This window comes from Schistocerca gregaria, chromosome 11 (genome assembly GCF_023897955.1).
Source record: "Schistocerca gregaria isolate iqSchGreg1 chromosome 11, iqSchGreg1.2, whole genome shotgun sequence".
NCBI lineage: Eukaryota > Metazoa > Arthropoda > Insecta > Orthoptera > Acrididae > Schistocerca > Schistocerca gregaria.
Window position 1 is genome coordinate 101,597,895 of NC_064930.1, and position 25,759 is coordinate 101,623,653.

The following is a 25,759-nucleotide window of genomic DNA, read 5'->3' on the forward strand; positions in this document are numbered from 1 at the left end:
AACACTCGATTATTTTAGTTACAAATGGCAAAGTATCAGTGATTGTCAAAGATGTCACCCAGCGGCACCCCATAAGCTCTGTGAAACAGTCCTCTACATTATTCAAAGGACTTAGTAGGGGCTTGTATGGTGCTGTGTTAAACTTGTGTAAACTGCACTGCACCCAGGTCCTGCCACAGAAATTGCATGGTTAGAATGTAGTGTCAGCTCTTATCTTGGGCAGTGTTTGCTTCTTTGTCTGCAGTACAGGTGATGCCATATGTTTATTTACATTGTGATAATCAGTGATGAACACAGCAGTACATTGCACATGTCAGTTACGGCATATCTATCTAGATTACTGCCGTGGTATAGCTATCATCAGTGCTGTGTGTGTGTGTGTGTGTGTGTGTGTGTGTGTGTGTGTGTGTGTGTGTGTGTGTGTGTGTGTGTGTGTAGGAATATTCATGCCATACCTACAAATATTCACACCACACTGCATGATACACCTGTCATCCGCAATCCTGTTATCGTTTTACACTTAAATAAAGAGAATCAAAGAACTGCATCAACATTCCGATTCTGCACAGCTGTAACGCTGCATTTAAAAAAAATATACATACATTTGTCAGCTAACACAGTCACTCTCACAGTATAGCATGCTAGAGCAAATTATCATGCTTTCAAGATTCCCCCCCACTATCTTCAGCACATTTTGCTCAGTCCAGCGTCACGTCAACAGAGAACCTACAGCCTGGCATGTAGCAACTCCAGATGGACAGGCGCCACTGCTGATAATGCCACGACTACCCCCCACCAGGCAGTCTGCCCAACTACATGCCAGACAAACTGGAAAATTGATGGGCGAGTCTTAAAAATTTCTGCAATCAGGTCACAAAACTACATGTCACACCACATGCAAATAATCCACCACTCAGAAAAACAGCCAGTGGACATTGTAATACTGTATGAGGCTACTATGCAGATAGAAGGAACTTACCTATTTCGTAAAGTAGAGTAGGAAAAAATACAGTATCAATTTTCATTGATACAACATGATTGTAACATAACACTGTGCAAAACTTGCAATATTTGTTGAATTTTGGGATAGTCAAGCATTATATAATGTTATATGTGCCAGAGTTCCATTTTCTTTACTGTAAAAACAGTCCAACAAGTGGGCATATTCAGCAAGAGCCACAAACGGAAGATAGCACATGCAAATTATAAAATTTCTAAGCTTGTAAATTGTCATGTATACTTTTTGTTGACAAACTGTAAAAAAATTGAAGCTGCATTTGAGGCAGGAGATATTAACTAAGAGAACAAAATATTTCACAAATCTGCACATAAAATTGATACATCAGTGTTGTGTGGTTGAGGTGGTACTAACATGGGAAAGTTCCCATTGTACCCTCAGATTTAGTGGTAAGAGGGCCCAGTTGACAGCTCATTAAAAACTGAGTACGAATTAAGCATGAAACAGGAAGAAGATGCATTGAATTATTAAAAGAAGCAAAATACAAATGGTGTATGGTTCAAGCACAAATGCAACATACAACAATGTGGAAAAGCCACAGGGTTGTCATTGAGGGGTCACATTGCTAGACTATAAAGTGGGTGAGTTATGTTCAAAGGTTTTCATTCCATTTTTTTTCCCAACTATTCACAGTAATGAACTTTGTGCCTTTGTTGTAACGTCCATTTCTACAGTGAGGTGTAATGAAGGGATCTATACTGAAAGTTGATTCTGCACAACTACTGTATTATTATCCAAAAGGAAGTGGCTCTCAAATAGGAACTGCAAAGTTTTATAACAAGGTGACAAGTCAATCACATCCTCCACAGGAAGACACTTCTAAGTCATACAAGGCTTTACTGACAGTAGGTGTATCATATGATACAAATCTTACTTGTGCACCTAATTTGCACACCTGGTGAATGAGTTAGATTGCCTGATTTAGGTGTTCATTTGAATGCAAATGTGCTCACTCTCAAGGGAATGACGAAAACATAATAGTTTTTGACATAAGCTGCAACAAGTGAACACAATAGTTTGACAAACCTACAGTTTCTGTGCACTCTGCCGAAACAAGTTTTTAACATTTTTCAAGTTGCATTTTATTTTTGGAAGTTATGACTTTTGAATTCCATTTTTGTAACATGATTAATACCCTTTGACTATTTTCACTTCTGTGAGATGTCTGTGGTATCTCGCCTGCTCTCACTATTGATCTCGTAACTTGCAATGGGCTGTATTCTTACCACACGACTCATATTCTATATAACCAATGTAAAGTATGACAACTGCTAAGACTACAGAAGAGGCCAAACATTTCAATGACTGGACAGACAGTTAACGATGTTGTCCAAAAAAAAAGGCATGAGAAAGTTTTGAGCCCATATCATGTGCTTGGCAGTCCAACAACATGACCACTTAACCCCGACATTGTAGGTCTCAAACTTCCCTATATGTTGCACTTGTTTGCCTGGGATCATTCACTGTTTCCATTTTGAGGTTTTTCACCATTCAATGTGCCATCTTCCTGTTTTCATGGTTGATCTATGTTCAGTTTTGATTAGCACTGGGCCAACTTACCACTTAATTTGAGGGGGATGCAATAGGGAGTTTACCTTACAAGAATCATGAAAGTACAAGAAGTAGAATTCCCTACTTTTGGACCATAAATCAAATAAATAATTGTAAGTGACAATAGGTGTCAAAGAAGTGACTTACTGTTACGATAAGTAATCAAAATATCTATATCGATGGAAATTAGTTTCTGTGATTTTCATTGAATGTTAACATGCAATAATTTTTCTGAATGTTTATAAAACATAAGCTATTCCTTATTGCTGAAACTAACCACACCTGTAGACAATGAAGTTTTCGTACTGTTCCGGTAATGCCTTCATGTATAGTCTGTTCAAAATTACTCTAGGGTTGACAATGTGGATGTGCTAACAGCCTTGCTGCAGTGGTTATACCGATTCCCGTCAGATGATCGAAGTTAAGTGGTGTCAGGCTGGGCTAGCACTTGGATGGGTGACCATCCGGTGTGCCGACCACTGTTTGCAAGCTCAGTGCACTCAGCCCTTGTGAGGCAAACTGATTAGCTACTTGATTGAGAAGTAGCGGCTCCGGTCTCGGAAACTGACATACGGCCGGGAGAGCGGTGTGCTGACCACATGCCCCTCCAGATCTGCATCCAGTGACGCCTATGGGCTGAGGATGACAATGCAACTGGTCGGTACCGTTGGGCCTTCATGGCCTGTTCGGGAGGAGTTTGGTTTAGTTTCAGTGTGGATGCGGTAGGGGGAAGCCCACATAGCAGGCCTGGGCCACTTTCCGTCAATGCCACACTGTCTGCAGGGTTGCCAAACCTTTATTCCACACAATACAACACTGAGTGTAGTGACTTTTATTTCCAGTCGGCTTGCTGTCCGATGTTTATCATTCTGCCCTGTTTCTACAGTTGGAGTTATTTTGTTTCAACCAACCATTATTTGTCGAGAAATCTTTCAACTGAAGTTTGTATTATCGTCCTATATCTCACCATTTGTTTAAAGTTTTTGAAAGATATCACATACTTACAGAATCATTATATTTTGAAAATAGAAGATTCAGAGGTAGAAAAAGTTTGTAATTGCAATAAATCGAATTTATTATAAGATGTCAAAACTAGTTAATTGAATTTATACATTTTCATTGAGCAAAATTTATCTTTTTAAGATACTGCTTGAAATAGTCAAGTAGATACAATCCTGCATTACATTCTTCACACCACAATCTGGTCTCCCTTTTTCACTTTTCAGTACTGCGTGTGCCCTTCACACAGCAAACAATGCAGTATCTTGATGCATACTTCTTGCTTGTTGCTGATTGGATATGAGTGGGGAAATGCCTTGCTGTTAGTCATGAAGCTTTCAACGAAGATGAAAAGCAGGATTCAGCAGCAAACAGGGTATTTGTTTTCCCGGGTTCACCATAAAAGCAAACAAGCTGGTTTGTTTTGAGACAGGCTGAAGTTTCTTGTACAGAATGTAAAAACTGACCACACACATCGTATATACATACACACATACATGGAAAGAGATACCCTTTTCCGCCGTTTTTTGTTTGTTGTTGAAAATAATAGGTCACTAGCTGATCTCCATGATCAACACCAGTTATATTTCTATTGTAATAAAGTATCAGGCGTTGTCTTTGTAACGCTACTTGTAATTCTATGTTTAGTAGCAAGGGCAAACACATCCCTAGTATCTTTCCAGTGAATTTTTTCTCTTGAATACTATTTCATCTCTTCTTAGCTCATTCTGTTTGAATTCCTGTGGTTGGCCTCTTCTGTTTCTCATTACTGTGCCGACAGCAGATGTGCACTCATCAAACAATCTTTAAAATAATTTTACAGAAGTATAAAACCGGTCCATGTACAGTGTATGACACTTATGTAGATACCGTATTTACTCGAATCTAAGCCGCACTTTTTTTCGGTTTTCGTAATCAAAAAAAACCGCCTGCGGCTTAGAATCGAGTGCAAAGTAAGCGGAAATTCTGAAAAAAAAAAGTTGGTGGATGCTGCCGCAACTTACTTCTGCCGTCGAATTTATGTAGCACTACACAGGCTTGCTTTGTAGGCACGAAAATAAATGGCACCAAAACCTCTGCGTCAGTAGATACCTTTCACCTTTTTTTTTTAAAAAAAAAAAAAAAAAAAAAGGTTAGATTTTGTGTATAGGATCATGGTTTGATTGACCCCCTTCCTATGTAATTATCATTGTTATTCAAATGAAGCGCAAAGTGAATTGACCTAAATCTGTCTCTTAATGAGTTTTGCAGGTAAAGAGGAATGTAGTATTAGCACATTGCTCCAATAGTCCATAACATTGGGTTTCTGTACAAGGCACATGTGAATAATTATGGAAAAAACTGATAAATCTCATGCAGTGTCACAGCAGCCTAAATGGACCTGGAAGTTATCTTATGTTGCCTCCGCAATCTGGAAATTGTTGCAGCAGTGTATCAGTTTGTTTTTGTCTTTGTTTTTTTTTTACGACATTAGCGTCAATAAAGACGCTCAGACAACCAAATTCAGTGCTTTTCGCGTTAAAACTTGCCAAGACATTACTTGCACCTTCAAACAGCAGTAATTGATGTTGAACATCGTCATTTACCCAGTCAACAACATTGCTTTGGGACTACTTCTGTTGTATTCTGCCTCTGCTTCATAGAATGTTGTAATACATCTGATAGCCCATTTTCATTTTTGGAACACACATTGTTACCATCAAAATAAATGAATCAGTGAAACTGCCGAGAATATAATTGCCATCCCTAAACACATAGTCTGACTATTATAAGTACCATCTATTTCAGAACAACAAATTGTAGTTCCAAACCCATCATCGTCAACATCAGATCCAGATTCTTCGAGCAGTCTCAGAATTTCCTCTTCAAACTGTCCCCTATTGTACAACAAACATTTGCGATAAAGAGAACTACAGAAGCGCACTGCAAGAACAAATGCATGGGGATTGTTTTGGCGTCTTTTTTGAGTCACATAGCGCTTAGAGGAGGCAGGAACACCATCTAGCGGTCGTCGGATGTACAACAACGACGAAGAACTCAATTCCAGATGTCACTCGTTGGGCATCTTGACCACAATAGCCATACATCAACACGATATCGACATTTTCCGCAATTGGTAAGCAGTCCATTTTAACACGGGTAATGTATCACGAAGCAAATGCCGTCCGCACTGACGGAATGTTACGTGGTACCATGTACTTACATGTTTGTGACTTTTACAGCGCTATCTATCATAAAACGAAAAAAGTGGTCCAACTAAAACATTCATATTTCTTTACTTACTACACGAATATGTAATAAAAATGGGGGTTCCTATTTTAAAAAAACGCAGTTGAAATCTGTTTGACCTATGGCAGCACCATCTAGTGGGCCAACCATAGCGCCATCTGGTTTCCTCCTTCAAGCTAGACACGTTTCTTTCTTTGTAGTTTTTTCGTTTGACGCTTATTTCGTGAGATATTTGGCCCAGTCACGATCAATGGACCACCCTGTATACTAATGACGTAAGATTAGTATATGGACTGAGGTGCATTGGGAAGGGTCGGACAGCTGGATAAATGTTGTGCAGCATCATGAATTTACCAGGCCACCCTACAGAGGATGAACACTAGAAACACTACACAAATGTCATTGGTGATTGTGTAAATTAAGTGGCTACAGATTACATGATATCTGCAACAACAGAAGCAGTGGAAGCAAATGATGGTTGCACTGATATCAGTATTGCCATTGATGGTTCCTGGCAGAGACGAGGACACAAATCTAAGAATGGAGTTGAAACGGCAACAAGTGCTGACACAGTAAAAGTCCTGGATTTTGAGATTTTGACGAAAAATTGTCAAGGATGCACATGTGCTGGCGTGGATACAGAAAGAGTAGAAGCCCATAAGCTGAACTGTTGAAAAAATTATGAGAGAAACGGAGGGATGGAACTGTCTGCTGAAGTAAATATTGCGATTTTCAAGCCCAACAACTGCTTATGGCTTTGCTCCTCCATGGCTATCCTGTTCATGTCAAGGTCCATCAAATGCTGAATTCTTCACATACTATTATTTACATTACGCTACTTGATGGACTGACAGGGGTAAATCCAAACTTTCCTCCCTGATCTGGACATCACTCCAGTCCATTGGATGACGAAATAGGTTGATGTAGCCTTAATGCCCCTGCACTACACACACACACACACACACACACACACACACACACACACACACACACACACACACACACACACAACTTGACAGAGTATTACTTCCGTCAATTACCAGAGCGCACTATGAAGTCATCAGTCAGATTGTTCATTCCAGACTTGATGGTCTGTTACCAGTGACAACACTACAGCCACATGTGAATTCCTGTTGAGACATGGCCAAATGTGTCACATTTTGTAGGGATGCTCATAAGGTCCTGCCTCTTTCTGCCCACTGTATGAATTGCAATGGTGACCATGCGGCCTCATCATAAGAATGTCCCATGTATCTTGGAGTGTGCCATCCAGGAGAACTGGGTGAAGGAAAAACTGCTTTGTGATAATCTGCTGTGTGATAATCTCACCCAGCAAATGTCCATTTCGCCGGTGCACACTGCCAACAGTTTTTCTACCCTGGATTCTTCAGGCTGACCCTCTGAGACTGCTAACACCTCTCTAGATCTCATGGAATAATATCCTCCAGCCTCTGTACCAGTAGCAGGGAGACTTTGAAGGTAGGCACTCTGCAGCTACTGAGGCAACAACCTTTCATTTTTTCATTCCCCCCTATCCCCATCATGATTCTCCTCCATCAGAATGTTCGTGGCATTCATTCCTGTGAGGGGGAATTACAGCTGCTCTTGGAATAACAGCGTCCTCTTGTTTTCCTCCTCCAGGAAACAAAATTGTGTCCTCATGATTGATTTGCACTATTGCATTTCCTTCCGGTCTGCTTTGATCCTCCCTGAGGACAGCATCCCATATCATCTGCGAGTTATGCTGCTCATCTGGGATGGTGATCAGTCAAACCATCTTGCTGAACACAGGGCTGCGAGCTACTGCAGTCTACATTTTCCGTTCCCGCTTCACCTTTGCTTTATTATTGCCACTGCCATTCAGAAGCAAATCTCCCAGTGTCATGGAACGTGTCTGTACATGAAATTACAACATAAGTGATAACAGATAAAACTAATGTCCATGAACCCAAAAAAAGACAAGTCATAAGTTTCAGTAAAAGCAGTCATCAATATAACATAAGAATCAGCTTAATTTTTCAAGGAACTCTACAATAGTATTAGAAGTAGCAAATGGGGACACTCTTCAGTTTCGATTTGAAAGTGGGTGGATTATTGCTGAGACTTCTGAATTCTTATTGAAAATTGATGCAGTAGTATACTGCACACCTTTCTGCACAAGAGTTCAGGAGGTCCAATCCAAATGCAGGTTGGATTTCTGCTGAATATAACTAAGTGAAAGCTGTTCAAAATTTTACGTAAGTGAAAGCTGCTTACAAAACGGCACTGTTTCCTGCGCATGTACCCCAACATCAATATGGGATATGATCACCATGCACACGTACATTGGCCGCACAATGAGGTGGCATACTCTGGATCAGGTGGTCGAGCAGCTGCTGGGGTATAGCCTCCCATTCTTGCACCAGTGCCTGTCGGAGCTCCTGAAGTGTCATAGGGGTTTGCAGACGTGCAGTGATACGTCGACTGAAAACACCCCAGACATGCTCTGTGGGGTTTAGGTCTGGAGAACGGGCAGGCCACTCCATTCGCCTGATATCTTCTGTTTCAAGGTACTCTCCCACGATGGCAGCTCGGTGGAGCTGTGTATTATCATCCATCGGGAGGAAGGTAGGACACACTGCACCCCTGAAAAGGCAGGCAGACTGGTGCAAAATGACATCCTGATACACCTGACCTGTTAATGTTCCTCTGTGAAAGACATGCTGGGGTGCACGTGCACCAATCATAATCCCACCCCACACCATCAAACCATGACCTCCATACAGATCCCTTTCAAGAACATTAAGGGGTTAGTATCTGGTTCTTAGTTCAAGCCATATGAAAACACAGTGAGGATCACTGTTCAAACTATACCTCGATACAACCTGAGAGTAGATAGGTGGAAAGAGTAGATAAGTGTCTGTGAGATGGAGCACTTGCCTGATTATGTGATAGAAGAAGTAACAGGAGTCGAAAGGGAAGAGAGAGAGAGAGAGAGAGAGAGAGAGAGAGAGAGAGAGAGGGAGGGAGAGAGAGAGCGAGCCAGTGTTAGTCACAATTTAAAAAAGCTTGTCATAACTTAAGACAAAATAAGGTAGAAGGGTTAGTTAACATCAAGTCGGAATTTATAATTTCGTTGGGGGATGTGGAAACCAAACTACTACTCGCTATGGCACATAGAATGTAGAGATTGGTGATATACCATCAGAATTTCAGAAAAATATCATCCACACAATTCTAACAATAGCAAGAGCTAATACCTACGAGAATTATCCACAATCAGCTTAAAAGCTCATATATTTGAGTTGATGACAAGAATAATACACAGAATAGGAAATTTAGGACGTTTTAGGTGACAATCTTTTTGGCTTTAGGAAGGATAAAGGCATGGAGAGAGACATTTCTGATATAGTGATTGATGATTTAACCATGACCGAAGAAAAATCAAGATGTGTTTATTGGATTTGCCAACTCAGAAGAAGCCTTTGACAAAATAAGACGGTTCAAGATGTTTGAAATTCTGACAAAAATATGGGTAAGCTTTAGGGAAAGTTGATGTTCAAGAACCAAGAGAACACAGAGTGGAAAACGAAGAATTAAGTGTTCAGATTACAAATGGTGTAACACACAGATGTAGTCTGCGGCCCCTTTTGTTCAATCTATGCTTCAAAGAAGCAACGACAGAAATAAAGGAAAGGTTCAAGAGTAGGTTTAAAATTCAAGGTGAAAGGAAATCAATGATATGATTCGCTGATGACATTGCTATCCTCAGTGAAAGTGAAGAAGAATTACAGGCTGTACCGATAGGAAAGACATATTCTAATCAGTACAAAATATTGATTAAGAGTCAACTGAAGAAAGATTAAAATAGTGAGAAGTAACACAAACGAGAACAGAAGAACTGGGTATAATGAAGTAGACGATGTTAAGTAATTCTGCTACCTAGGCAGTAAAATAATCTGTGATGGAGCAAGGAGGACATAAAAAGCAACCCTGCACTGGCATAAAGGTCATTCCCAGCCAAGGGCAGTCGACTAGTATAAAAAATTGGCGTTAATTTGTGAAAGCAACTTCTGAGAATACACGTTTAGAGCACGGTATTGTATGATATTGAATTATGGACACTGGGCTACTGAGACAGAAAAGAATCGAAGTGAGATGTTTTGGTGCTACAGAAGGGCATTAAAAATTAGTGGAGTGATTGGGTAAGAAATGAGGATGTCCTCCATGGCATGTACGAGAAACACTGACTAGAAGAAGGAATAGGAGATACAACACCTGCTAATACATCAGGGAATAACTAGAGGGAACTGTAGGGGGTATCAATTGTTGAAGATGACAGATTCGAATACATCCAAGCAAATAACTGAAGACATAGATTGCAAGTACTTCTCTGGGATGGAAAGCTTGGCATAAGAGAGCAATTCGTGGTGGGCCACATCATAGTGGCCACAAGACTGATGCCTAGAAGAAATGGCCACCCGTGTTCAAACTGAACTACCCCAGTTCCCCCATCATTTCATCTACATGGATACTCTGCAAATCACATTTAAGTGCCTGGCAGAGGGTTCATCGAACCACCTTCATAATTCTCTATTATTCCAATCACGAATAGCATGCGGAAAGAATGAACACCTATATATTTACGTACGAGCTCTGATTTCCCTTATTTTATTGTGGTGATCGTTCTGCCCTCTGTAGGTCGGTGTCAACAAAATATTTTCGCTTTCTGAGGAGAAAGGAGGTGATGGGAATTTCGTGAGAAGATTCCGTAGCAACGAGAACTGCCTTTTTTCTAATGATTTCCAGCCCAAATTCCTTATCATTTCTGTGACACTCTCTCCCATATTTCGTGGTAATACAAAACGTGCTGCCTCTCTTTGAACTTTTCAATGTACTCCGTCAGTCCTATCTTGTAAGGATCCTACACTGCACAGTAGTATTCTAAAAGAGGATGGACAAGCGTAGTGTAGGCAGTCTCCTTAGCAGGTCTGTTACATTTTCTAAGTGTCCTGCCAATAAAACGCAGCCTTTGGTTAGCCTTCCCCATAACATTTTCTATGTGTTCTTTCCAATTTAAGTTGTTTGTAATTGTAATACCTAGGTATTTCATATGATGTACAAGTTAAAAAATGGTTCAAATGGTTCTAAGCACTATGGGACTTAATGTCTAAGGTCAACAGTCCTCTAGACTTAGAACTACTTAAACCTAACTAACCTAAGGACATCACACACATACATGGCCGAGGCAGGATTCGAACCTGCATCCATAGCAGAAGCGCGGTTCCGGACTGAAGCGCCTAGAACCGCTCAGCGTACAAGTTAATCTGACCACCAATGAACGTGATAAATACTGATGCCTAAAAGAATAAAATATTATGGCAGTGTTTGTCCAAATCATTCTTATGCATAGCATTTCAACACCAGTGACTCTGGTATCACGAGCATCAGATTGTGGCGTCAAGTAATTGATGTCTAACAAAGTAGTCCAGAATATTGCTGCAGTCCCCACTAGCTCCTGCACATATTCTGATGACAATACTGGAGAACAGCTGGTAACCGACACAGTCCCTGTGAATCACCAATGTAAGGGGTGTTACTTATGTTCAGAATCACTATGCCAGCCCAAACCCTGGGAATGTAAGAATCCGTTAAAATCCCCTTCATAATTATGTGGAATTATGTAACTCTGGTAAGGATTAGTAGTAGTGCAGCCATATTACATCTAGTTAGTAGAGTAGAATAAATACGTCAGTTCAGGCTCATTCAGCCACTCAGCCATTGAAATTGCACCATTTCTCCGGAATTTCGCCATTTCTGCTGTATTTTAAGATAAAAATAACCGTAACGTAAATATTTATTGTTCTATAAACAATTCATTTTGAGGATTTTTTTTTTCAAAAATGTAAGAAAACATAGGTAAACAGAGTGAATTCGAGGGAGATGGTTTGGAATGGAGGAAAATGGAAGGAAATTTCAATGATTAACTTTTTCATTTCATTTATTTGTCAGTTTTATTGTTATTTATTTTTTTAAATTTTTTTATACTTTTCAATAAATTATTCAGAACCTTAAGTGGATATGAATTTTATGATGTAGGGTTTTCTTAATTTCTGATACTTTTAAGAAAAAATAGGCCAGAACTTACAAAATATATATCTACCTTTACCATTTTTTCATTATTTTTGTGGAATTTTCATCATTTTTTAAAAATATTTTCTTAGTAAAAAATAAAGAAATGGTCAGAAGTGAAGAAAAATGGAAGGAAATAAATGAAAACATAGGGAAATGAAGAGTAATTTTGTCATTTATTTATTTTCCCTCATAAATTTTCTAAGAGTTGTTAAAAAAACTCATTTATATTTGTAGTAATTCGGGGAAAGGATTCTTGAACACACAGAGTTTCCATAATGTATAAAGCATAAAATATCATTAGTAATCAATATAACTTTATCTTCAAATTTAGCAGGTAAGATAGGGTAAGTAAATAAGGTGAATATTGTAATGAAATTCATTATTATTTGTAAGCTTCTTCATTCCATTGTATGGTGATTTAACCTTTCCTTTTAAAAAAACTGAAAATTGTCATCAGTTAATTTCAAATATCTACGAGACAGAATATTCTTAAACTCGTTATTCAGTTGCAGACATGTCTAGTACTCAAAAAGTCGGCCAGTAATGTTATTCAGAACATATACTGGCAGCTCACTAATTTTTTAGAACAAATTAGAATTTCTTGCATTATTGAGCTTCTTCTTGAGTGCTTCCATTTCCTTAGGAAAATGTTTTATTAATAAAATTCGACAAAACCTTCAGTCCCATGAAGAAAACATCAGAGGGATTTTCAGCTCTCTCTCTCTCTCTCTCTCTCTCTCTCTCGCCCCGCCCTCCCCCCTCCCTCCCCTCTCTCTATCTGCCTCCCCCCTTTTCTTTCCCAGTTATTATAAGTTGTACAATGTTTCATCACCATCATCTTTTGACTAGTAGCAATATTTTTCTATGAATCGTATTAATGGTATAAATCAGATAAGTCATAATGAAATTATATGGCTTTACATTTACATCTCCCTTCAGCTATGGCACATTTAAAATCAGGAAATGCATCATAAGCTTTGACAAAAATATTATTTGGTGGATTAATATATCGCAAGAGCCTGCTAAACTGTTTAAGGGAGTTTGGCATAGCAGAGAAACTCATCAATCTGATAAAGATCTGTCTGAACGAAACACATGCAAAGGTGAAGATAGGAAATCGCGTAACTGAGGAATTTGAAATTGTGACAGGACTCAGGCAAGGAGATGGGTTGTCCCCTATCCTGTTTAACTTTGCCCTCGAGAAGATCGTACGCGAAACCTTCCAAGAGAACGAAGCGATTGAAATCGAAGGAAAGAGACTGGCATACTTAGCCTATGCAGACGACATCTGTTTACTCTCTAGGTCGGAAGAGGAGTTGGATCAAATGACAAAAGCACTAAAGGAGGTTGCCAGCAAATTTGGGCTAAACATAAACGGAGCCAAGACAGAGTACCTCGTTATGACACGTGGTCATTGTCAGACTGATGATCATCTACAATCACTGCAGGTTGGGGACCATTCCTACACGAGAGTGCAAGAATTAAAATACCTAGGGGCACTTTTCACTGAGAACTCGTCATGTGAAGCAGAGATCAATGCCAGAATACAAGCAGGAAACCGATCTTACTACAGCCTAGCACAACTGCTTCGGTCCAAATCTCTCTCCAGACAGTTCAAGATTCGACTGTACAAAATAGTTCTGGGTGGAGATTTTAATTTGCCAGATATAGACTGGCAGACTCAAACATTCATAACGGGTGGCAGGGACAAAGAATCCAGTGAAATATTTTTAAGTGCTTTATCTGAAAACTACCTTGAGCAGTTAAACAGAGAACCGACTCGTGGCGATAACATATTAGACCTTCTGGTGACAAACAGACCCGAACTATTTGAATCAGTTAATGCAGAACAGGGAATCAGCGATCATAAAGCGGTTACTGCATCGATGATTTCAGCCGTAAATAGAAATATTAAAAACGGTCGGAAGACTTTTCTGTTTAGCAAAAGTGACAAAAAGCAGATTACAGAGTACTTGACGGCTCAACACAATTGTCTCAAGTACAGATAGTGTTGAGGAACAGTGGACAAAGTTCAAAACCATCGTACAATATGTGTTAGATGAGTATGTGCCAAGCAAGATTGTAAGAGATGGGAAAGAGCCACAGTGGTACAACAACCGAGTTAGAAAACTGCTGCGGAAGCAAAGGGAACTTCACAGCAAACATAAACATAGCCAAAGCCTTGCAGACAAACAAAAATTACGCGAAGCGAAATGTAGTGTGAGGAGGGCTATGCGAGAGGCTTTCAATGAATTCGAAAGTAAAGTTCTATGTACTGACTTGGCAGAAAATCCTAAGAAATTTTGGTCCTATGTCAAAGTGGTAGGTGGATCAAAACAAAATGTCCAGACACTCTGTGACCAAAATGGCACTGAAACAGAGGACGACAGACTGAAGGCCGAAATACTAAATGTCTTCTTCCAAAGCTGTTTCACAGAGGAAGACTGCACTGTGCTTCCTTCTCTAGATTGTCGCACAGTTGAGAAAATGGTAGATATCGAAATAGACGACAGAGGGATAGATAAACAATTAAAATCGCTCAAAAGAGGAAAGGCCGCTGGACCTGATGGGATACGAGTTCGATTTTACACAGAGTACGCGAAGGAACTTGCCCCCCTTCTTGCAGCGGTGTACCGTAGGTCTCCAGAAGAGCGAAGCGTTCCAAAGGATTGGAAAAGGGCACAGGTCGTCCCCGTTTTCAAGAAGGGACGTCGAACAGATGTGCAGAACTATAGACCTATATCTCTAACGTCGATCGGTTGTAGAATTTTGGAACACGTATTATGCTCGAGTATAATGTCTTTTCTGGAGACTACAAATCTACTCTGTAGGAATCAGCATGGGTTTTAAAAAAGACGATCGTGTGAAACCCAGTTCGCTCTATTCGTCCACGAGACTCAGAGGGCCATAGACTCGGGTTCCCAGCTAGATGCCGTGTTTCTTGACTTCCGCAAGGCGTTTGATACAGTTCCCCACAGTGGTTTAATGAACAAAGTAAGAGTTTGATTGGATTGAAGAGTTCCTAGACAACAAAACGCAACATGTCATTCTCAACGGAGAGAAGTCTTCCGAAGTAAGAGTGATTTCAGGTGTGCCGCAGGGGAGTGTCGTAGGACCTTTGCTATTCACAATATACATAAATGACCTGGTGGATGACATCGGAAGTTCACTGAGGCATTTTGCAGATGATGCTGTGGTGTATCGAGAGGTTGCAACAATGGAAAATTGTACTGAAATGCAGGAGGATCTGCAGCGAATTGACGCATGGTGCACGGAATGGCAATTGAATCTCAATGTAGACAAGTGTAATGTGATGCGAATACATAGAAAGATAGGTCCCTTATCATTTATCTACAATATAGCATGTCAGCAACTGGAAGCAGTAAATTCCATAAATTATCTGGGAATACGCATTAGGAGTGATTTTTAAATGGAATGATCATATAAAGTTGATCGTCGGTAAAGCAGATGCCAGACTGAGATTCATTGGAAGAATCCTGAGGAAATGCAATCCGACAACAAAGGAAGTAGGCTACAGTACGCTTGTTCGCCCACTGCTTGAATACTGCTCAGCAGTGTGGGATCCGTACCAGATAGGGTTGATAGAAGAGATAGAGAAGATCCAACGGAGAGCAGCGTGCTTCGTTACAGAGACATTTAGTAATCGCGAAAGCGTTACGGAAATGATAGATAAACTCCAGTGGAAGACTCTGCAGGAAAGGCGCTCAGTAGCTCGGTACAGGCTTTTGTTAAAGTTTCGAGAACATACCTTCACCGAAGAGTCAAGCAGTATATTGCTCCCACCTACGTATATCTCGCGAAGAGACCATGAGGATAAAATCAGAGAGATTAGAGCCCACACAGAAGCATACCGACAATCGTTCTTTACACATACAATACGAGACTGGAATAGAACCGATAGAGGTACTCAGGGTACCCTCCGCCACACACCGTCTGGTGGCTTGCGGAGTATGGATGTAGATGTAGATAGATATAATTCTGATCCAACCTGTTGTTCTAATTGGCTTTGAGACATGGAGTATCTGGAAACAGGACTTCCGTAAGCTCCTTGTCTTTGAGAGAAAAGTGCTTCGGAAGATCTTCGGTCCGGTTCTGGATGCAGATACAGGGGAATGGAGGATCAGATACAACCAAGAGCTTGAGGAACTATACCAGCATCCCAGCATAGCAGAAGCTGTGAAAGCCAAACGAATGCAGTGGGCCGGCCATGTGGCCTGGATGGAGGATCACAGATGGCCTCGGAAGCTCCTGGATTTCACACCTACAGGAAAGAGACCACCAGGGAGACCCAAGAAGCGTTGGAGGGACGGACTCCATGAAGATTTAAAACAAATGTCAATAGATGTGGACGAATGGCGGATGCAGCAATGGACAGAATACGGTGGAGGAGGAAACTTGTAGATGTGTGCGGCCCACTGGGGCTGATCACGTAGTAGTAGTAGTAGTAGTAGGATTAATATTCCACATTTGCTTCAGGAAAACTTCATTTCTCTCATTTTTGGAATAGAAAGTCTATAGTTGAACCTGATCATACAGTGATGAAACAAACAGTTGATTATTCAATCAGTCTGAAATGCAACGACAATAAAATAAGGCATCTAAAATTCTAGCGAGTTGCAGTAACTTCCGATATCTTGCTTGAAATTCTTCTTAGTACTCAACCCAGACACTTCTACAGTTTGCAATTCGTAGAAAAATATCGCAATTTTTTTTGTTTTTGTCAATGTTCAGCCATATAAGTTGGTTCGTATTTAATGATAGTAACATGAGTCTCTATGCTTTCTACAACAATTTCATCTTCTTTTGGAAGAGTACCTTTTACTTCAGTTTCAGTTACATTGTAGTTAGCTCGTGTAAGTATATCATCTCCAGCACTGGAACTCCAAGTAAAAATTATGGTAGGATCACTGCCCACATAATTTCTTTACAATTTTTTAAAAAATCCACCAAACATTTCTGATGAATAAAACACTTCATTTTCCTTGCTATTTATTTTATCGTTGTTAGTTATATGCCCTTCCATGCTTATTTTTTCAACAAGAGATTGAGTCAAGTACAACAAATCTAATGGTGAAATAAAAGTTCTGTACAGAATATTATTTCTTTGTTTTCTGTTATAAAATCAGATACCTTTGCCACCATAACTATCGATTAATTTTTTATTGGATTTACCATCTTATGCTGGATAATAATGAATATCAGCAATACTAAAGCCCGTGTAGCACTGAGCATGGTTTGAATGAACTGAACCAGCACTCATGTGAAAGTTAATTTCAATATGTTTCTTAGGAATATTTAGATTATTTTTTAGATTTCTCATTCAAATTGAATGAGTAAAATTGATAGCTGTCAATGTTACTTACCTGATAGCGACAAAAATTTATCAAGACTTTTTTCAAATAACTGTCCCACTAGCACCAATGAAGTTAACCAAATTATCATTTTCATTAGTTACAGTTATTTCTAACTCTTGAACTTTATACACGGTACTATGACTCATGAATTACTAGTGCTCTGAATCCTACATTAGGCCCAAATGGAGCAATAATGTTAGTTTCTCGATGAAAGTGATCACTATACTTCACAAACATCACATCAGCTAAATTACAATTAATGTTAATTAATTCAAATGGAATAATTTTAAGAACATCTTGAAATTGATTTTCACTCTGCAGTAGATTGTATGCTGATATGAGACTTCCCGGCACATTAAAACTGTGTGCCAGACCAAAACTCGACCTTTGCCTTTCATGGTCAAGTGCTCTATCATCTGAGGTAACCAAGCACCACTCACAACCCATCCTCACAGGAGACGAGGTACTGGCAGAATTGAAGCTGTGAGGATGGGTCATGAGTAATGCTTGGGTAGCTCAGATGGTAGAGCACTTGCCCATGAAAGGCAAAGATCCTGAGTTCGAGTCTCGATCTGGCACACAGTTTTAATTTGCCAGGAAGTTTCAGTAACAGTTGTATTACTAAATCTGAACACACTATCAACAGTTATCTTTTTTCCGTGTACAATTTAACATAGCTCTCAACAAAAAACTCGTTTTAAAATCTCATTTGCTTGAATGGGTGTATTTGGCTCTTTGGCACCAGTAAAATTTGCTGTGGTTTTTAAACTATAGGGACCTACATGAATTTTTATCATTTCCCCATCACAATACAGTTAATATTATTCGATGTAATATTTGGTGTCAAAAATTTTGTACATAAACCAACCAATGCGATATTATTATAGCTGTGCTGTATAGGTACAGTCAGTCGTTTTTCCTTTCTATTTTTTTTTAGAGCAGATGACTTGTCACTCAATTGAAATAAGTGGCTAATTTATTACTACTAAAAATATTATTAACGAAATGAAAACTGATTGTGAACCAAAAATAACTCCAGAGAAGAAATCAAACAGTAAGCACTGTAAGTGTTGATCACAGTCCATTCAGGGTGCAACTATAGGATCTAATGATTGTGGAAAGACAGCATTAATGATTGACAATAACATATTTTACCTCTGACCTGGTTGAAATGGAACAAAATCAGTCATTCATATGTTTACTCTGAAAGTTTAGATTAGCCAAAACATCAAGAATTTATAAAGGTGTATAAGAAAGTCAAAGACAAAAATAATAAAAAGATTAGTACTTTTACTGCAGATAATGATTAAATTCTTGCACTGGATTAATGTCAAGATAATTCAATTGTATTCAATGACTTCATTCTTGAAAATCACGATGTTGTTAGAGACTATTTTACCTGAGATAAACATGAGTAGATAATTTTTATTAAGCCTGAACGTATTGGAAAGTTACCAAAGCAACTAGTGAGAAATAATCTAAATTTTTTAAATATTTGTAGACAAGATGATACAAATTTAGCTCTATTTATCACGAGTTTGTTGGTGGTGATTTTAAAGACATGTGTAGTAATTCTCGGAATGAGGATCAGTTCGGATTTTTGTGAGAGATATGACTAAGAAGCGTAATGAGGGAAAATAAAGAGTTAGAATAAAGGCTTTCTTAACAATCTGGACATAAATATTATATCGATTTCAGTGAGGTATGGTCGCAGCCCATTAATTATTGTGAAATTAAAGAATCAATCATTAATGTTTTCTATCTTTGGTAAATTTTGGTGAAATACAACTCAGAAGTCGGCATTGTGACATATGTCTCAATGTCTTGCACTGGTAGTTGACAATCTGTCTTCTGCCTGAAGGGCAATTGCATTTTTTTTTTTTTTTTTTTTTTTTTTTTTGCTATTGAAGCTTGATGTTGAAAAGTAGGCATAATAATATCAAGATGATATTAATGTTCTTTTTGCCTGTGCTGTGTACCATTTGTAACTGTGTTATGATGTCTGGCTGCTGCTTCAATGTCTTTTGCCATAAACAAACTATATGCATGTTTCATAGATGATCACTTTGTTTTTGAATATCTGTTGGCCTAGCTTACATTCTCATTATATCACGGCTTGTAAGATATGCTGTCACTGCTTCCTGGTACTCAGTGTGTAAAGGTGGCAGAATAAAATGGTCAGATTCACACCTTACATGAGACCTTTACAAATCGCAACGAGAAGGTGAAGATGACATGATGTAAATCGGCAGTTATGAGAACATTTGCCTATCAATATGAAATGCTCAAAGGAATTGATGGTAATTAACACACGTTTCCTATACAATGCATGTTTTTGAGTGGAAGGTAGAACAGGGAACGCGAGTCGAGTTGCTTTTAGTTTTGAAAAGCCAGCTCCACAACAGCGTAGCAAAGTTGCACTGCAGGAGTTAGGCCAGAAACCACTTAAAGGGTTGGCAGGAAGGAGGACAGCGATACTGGGCCAGGTGATTCGAGCCAGAGGACCGCCTGTAGCGGGGCATCTGCCCAAGAGCAGAGAAGAAGCTTTAGAAAACTGCATTTCGTTATTCCAACAGGATACGAACAAAAGAGTGATGCAGTTTCGTCCAGCGTGGGAGACACACGAGAAAGATCAATGTACTGTAGGCGTCTGGAACAATCATAAAACGTCCGATTGGCGGAAACGCACTAGGAAGGAGAAAAATACTGAAGGGAAACGTACCGAGTGGTTGAAGAAAGCCGTGACGTGAAACAGGAACCTAAGTGGAGGGAGGTAGTTGTGCCGTGAGTAGGAAAAGAGAGAAATTTTTCAGGTGGATTCTTCTCAAGTGCAGAATGGAGCGCTTAAAGCTCCGTACGATGCAGAGAAGAAATTTATGTGGGCAGTGCATTCACAGCGGCTGCACTCCAACTAAAAAAATAGCTGCAGCAACGGTTAGCTCCCACTGTGGAGAAACGAACCAGCCAGATTAGTTAATTGTTCTTGCGAGAACTGACAGGTCACTATACTATGTACACTGCTCCAACCATGTGCCTGTATAATAAGACTAGGGCTGAGTACATGTTCTCTTGCATAACAAGAAACCTAGGGAAAGTTTATGCTGGAAAGTTCAGCAAAGGCCAGATTAGTTTTGTAGGAATTTCAGTGGGAGAGATCGGCCTTGCAGGCAGCAGCACGATGTAGCTTAAGGTAAATACCGCGTGCAGAGGCATACGTTTTGTTGGTTCACCAGCTTGCGTCCACTGTAAACTCGAGCGGCGTTGAGTAATCTTGCCGTCAAATTTGTCACTTGACTAATCATCCACCATAGACTTGATTGTCATCCTAAATAGTACCGAACTTTGAACTGGAATCGGGCGATTTTCATAGTACTGACCAACATCATAACGTATGCGTAGGAGCAATTTCGTAAAGAAACTTCCAATTAAACTTTCATAATATTGTGCTTACGATCAATGTTCTTTCAGAGACAATAATTTTATCTTGGAACTCTTCCATTTGGTCCGTGTTTGCATAGAAAAACAACAATATCAGAAGTTGAGTCCGCCTTGATGCAAAACACCTTGTTATATGTTTAATTTCTTTATTTTCCCAAACTAGTTTCGGCGACAAATATCACCATCATCAGTGGGCTTTTTTAATCTAGAACATGCAGAGAATAGCATGGTTACACAAACAGAGTGGCACATTATTACATTTTTACTGATCGTTTTTTGAAATATACTTTTTTATACTACCTTATTTATTGCAAGTTACATAATGTTTTTGAGCATTATTTTTGCTGTTTGCAACATATTTACTCCGTGCTTATGTCACCGTTTTTATTCACGAACATCATGTCATCTGCAAACTGTATGAGCAGCTGTTAGTAAACAAATACTGAAGGTGAACTGTGTATGTCAGCAATATACTCTTGGGATTGCAGCAGCGTTGTGGAATGCAGTGTAATGAAACTGTTACTTAGCTATTTGTGTACTTACGTTCGTGGATGGTGTGAAGACGCTTTTATATACACAAAACAAAAACTTTCGCACTTTGTTTTGGCTCGCGGGTATTACGCCATCTTGCCGTTCGCGCGTGTCGCGAGAGGTGTATCGCATGTGTACCGCAGACAAATTCAGCAACGCTGGAATATATCAACTCACCTGCAACTCCTGTCAGGCCCAGTACATAGGACAAACAAGCAGAAACTTCCGAACAAGGTACACAGAACACATGAGAGCTCTAAAGAGTGACAGCACTCATTCAACTTTTGCAGAACATCTAATGAACAAAAACCATAACCCCACTAATATTGAAAACGATCTACACATTCTGAAAAACAGCAACAGTCTATACCAACAACTAACAATAGAAGAAAATTACTATATACAAAAGGCCATAGTCGAAGGGAAAAATGTAATAAACGAAAACACAACACTTTGCAATAACACACTCTTTACTGCTCTGAGAGAACTGGCCAAGGACTCAGAACAGACAAGCACACACACGCAATAGAACCACTTCCCCATCACACACACAGACATAAATAAAGAACAGGAGTCGTCGTAATTCGCGCTACAGTTTTCATAGCCTCTCTCGCCACATGCGATACACCTCTCGCGACACGCGCGGACGGCAAGATGGCGTAATACCCGCGAGCCAAAACAAAGTGCGAAAGTTTTTGTTTTGTGTATATAAAAGCGTCTCCACACCATCCAACGAACGTAAGTACACAAATAGCTAAGTAACAGTTTCATTACACTGCATTCCACAACGCTGCTGCAATCCCAAGAGTATATTGCTGACATACACAGTTCACCTTCAGTATTTGTTTACTAACAGCCGCTCATACAGTTTGCAGATGACATGATGTTCGTGAATAAAAACGGTGACATAAGCACGGAGTAAATATGTTGCAAACAGCAAAAATAATGCTCAAAAACATTATGTAACTTGCAATAAATAAGGTAGTATAAAAAAGTATATTTCAAAAAACGATCAGTAAAAATGTAATAATGTGCCACTCTGTTTGTGTAACCATGCTATTCTCTGCATGTTCTAGATTAAAAAAGCCCACTGATGATGGTGATATTTGTCGCCGAAACTAGTTTGGGAAAATAAAGAAATTAAACATATAACAAGGTGTTTTGCATCAAGGCGGACTCAACTTCTGATATTGTTGTTCTTTCAGAGAGTTAATATTTAACATTGTTATGTATAAAATTACTTCCCTTTTTGACGTTGGCAAGATGCGTTACCCATTGCGCTGTTTTTATGTTGTCAAGTTGAAAACTGTTTTAAAGCTGTAATTTGGTGAGAAATAGTGCATTATTGTCATTTCTCCTCACACAGATGTTCTCCATTCTAGAATTAAAAAAAAAAAAAAAAAAAGAAACAAACCCCCACCCTTACAAGTGGAAATAGCCTGTTTGTTAATGGAGATTGATCACCGCAATTATTCATAATCTATTCTGCCAAATTGCAAAGTAGCCATTTTTTCGAAATATTGAGAACACGATTGGCTTTCATTCGCTGGGAGTGGTGTACAGTTCACGTGCTGTGTGTCTGGCTTAGTTTTCTGACAGGACTGGCCAAAACTGTTTTCCAGTTGCCACGAGCCGTAGTTCAGCAGACTGACTGCTGAGGTTCGGCTTGTTGTGTTGCACCCTCTGCAGCTGCTCTGCTGACATGGCGCTGGGCTGGAAAAACATTCGCTGAAGGTGGGCAGAAGGGAAATATGGGAAGACTGAAAATTTCCTGCTGCACCCTGTAATGTGTATGTTTTGAGGTTGTTTTACCATCCTTTTTAACTGACAATAGACTGATAACATGACTTCTCATCATGTAGGGTGTATATTGGTACCAGCGTCCAACTGCAATTAAACACAGTAGCTACAGAACTATGTGTACTGCAGAGATGCATGTAAATTTACTCTGGGTTAAGAAATGAAGTGGTGTGAATGTTACTAACCATGTCACACTGTAACTACAGTTACCTGTTTTTGCACCATGTGCACAGCAAGCAGTAACTGTGATCTTAGACCTGAGGTGAAACTGCATTCTCAATACAGACCTTCTAAAGCAAAATTTTCGCGATTGAGAAATTTACAGTAGTTTTATATACCACCAAACATGCTCCTACGAAGCATTTTTCAATAATTAGATACACTATGTAATCAAAAGTATCCGGACACCTCCGAAGCATACGTTTTTCATATTAGGTGCATAGTGCTGCCATCTACTGCCAGGTAGAATTAAATTTTCACTCTGCAGCGGAGTGTGCGCTGATATGAAACTTCCTGGCGGATTAAAACTGTGCACCGGACCGAGACTCAAAAACTCCGGACCTTTGCCTGTTGTGGGCAAGTGCTCTACCATGTGAGCTACCCAAGCACGACACATGCCAGCTACTCCATATCAGCGACTTCAGTAGCCATTAGACATCGTGAGAGAGCAGAACGGGGCCACAGTGTTAATTGTTAATGGAATATTTTTCGATTTTTATCTAGTTTTCAAGAATGGAAGCTAGAGTCTTTTTACTTTTCCTTATACATCTGCTTTTATCGTTATTGTATCCATCTGGTTTACTACAGGAGTTAGACACACTGTCTAAGAATGTGTACAAAAACTTACTGCAGGATTTTTTGTAAGCTTTATTCTACAAACAACGAAAAATACTGTTAAAAATGTTTATTTATTGTAGTCCACAGACACGTGTGGGACTCTTAGGTTTATCACAGCACGTCTATCACGTGCTGCTGGTTGTACTGTCTGGCGATGTCCAGCGGGGTTTTCCCATTGTTATCTAAGGCCCCCGCGTCGGCCCCTGCCTCCAACAGCGCCGTCGCCGCCTCCGTCTGGTCTTCGAACGCTGCAGAGTGCAACGGCGTCCACCCGTCCACATCCCTGGCGTCGGGGTCGGCGGAGGACGCCACCAGCAGCCTGACGACAGCCGCGCCGCCGCCCCACGCAGCCAGGTGCAGCGGCGTCTGCTGGAACTTGTCCCTCGCCCCCACGTCCGCACCTGCCGCCAGCAGACGCCTCGCCACCTCCACGTATCCCTTGATACCTGCCCAGTGCAGGGGGGTCCACTCGTTCATGTCCCTCGCCCCCACGTTCACTCCAGCCGCCAGCAGTGCCTGCAGCTCTTCCACTGAGCCCTGAACAACTGCCTGGATCAGCCTCCTGCCCTTCTCCTCTTCAGATAATGTCCTGCAGAAAATCACAGATGTTCCAACACTATTTCCGAACACACGCACTCACGCACACGCACGCACGCACACGCCCGCACGCACGCACGCGCACGCACACACACACGCACGCACTCACATGCACCACTTGCACGCACACACACACTCGCGCACGCACGCACACACTCGCACGCACGCACACACTCGCACGCACACTCGCACGCACGCACGCACACACTCAGACGGACGCACACACTCGCACACACACTCGCACGGACGCACACACTCGCACACACACTCGCACGCACGCACACACTCGCACACACGCACACACTCGCACGGACGCACACACTCCCACACACACTCGCACGCACACACGCACTCGCACACACACACACACACACACACACATTCGCAGCCACACACACAAACACTCGCACACACACACACACTCGCACATACACACACACACACTCGCACACACACACTCGCTCGCACACACACACTCGCTCGCACACACACACTCGCACATACACACACACACACTCGCACACACACACTCGCTCGCACACACACACTCACTCGCACACACACACTCGCACGCACACACACACTCGCACACACACACACACACACTCGCACGCACACACACACACACACACACACACACACACACACTCACACACACATTCGCAGCCACACACGCAAACACTCGCACACACACACACACTCGCACGCACACACAGTCGCGCACACACACACACACACACACACGCAGGCGCGCACACACACACACACACACACACACACACACACACACACACACACACACACACTCACAGCCACACACGCACACACTAGCGCGCGCGCGCGCGCACACACACACACACACACACACACACACACACTAGCACGCGCACGCACAACACGCACTCGGCACACACGCCTGCACGCCCAGGCACGCACGCACACGCACGCGCACTCACGCACGCACGCCCCACACACACGCACGATGACGCACGCGTGCACGCATGCACGCGCACGCACACACTCGCACGGACGCACACACTCGCAGCCACACTCGCACCCACACACACACTCGCACGCACGCACACACTCGTACGGGCGCACACACACTCGCACGCACGCACATACTCGCACACACGCACACACTCGCACGGACGCACACACTCGCACACACACTCGCACGCACGCACACCTTCGCACGGACACACACACTCGCACGCACGCACGCATACACTCGCACGGATGCACACACTCGCACACACACACTCGCACG

At 41.0% G+C, this 25,759-nt stretch overlaps 1 protein-coding gene across 2 annotated transcripts in view; it reads right to left on the bottom strand.

The window, feature by feature from the left end:
- Positions 1-23,724: 23,724 nt before the first annotated feature.
- The window catches only part of LOC126295167 (ankyrin-3-like), a 26,387-nt gene continuing 24,352 nt past the window's right edge, over positions 23,725-25,759 (bottom strand). For both annotated transcript variants that reach the window (XM_049987463.1, XM_049987464.1), the window contains exon 6: positions 23,725-24,481. In XM_049987463.1, coding sequence (XP_049843420.1) covers positions 24,004-24,481 — 478 coding nt within the window. In that variant the 3' untranslated portion in view covers positions 23,725-24,003. The remainder of the gene's footprint in view (positions 24,482-25,759) is intronic.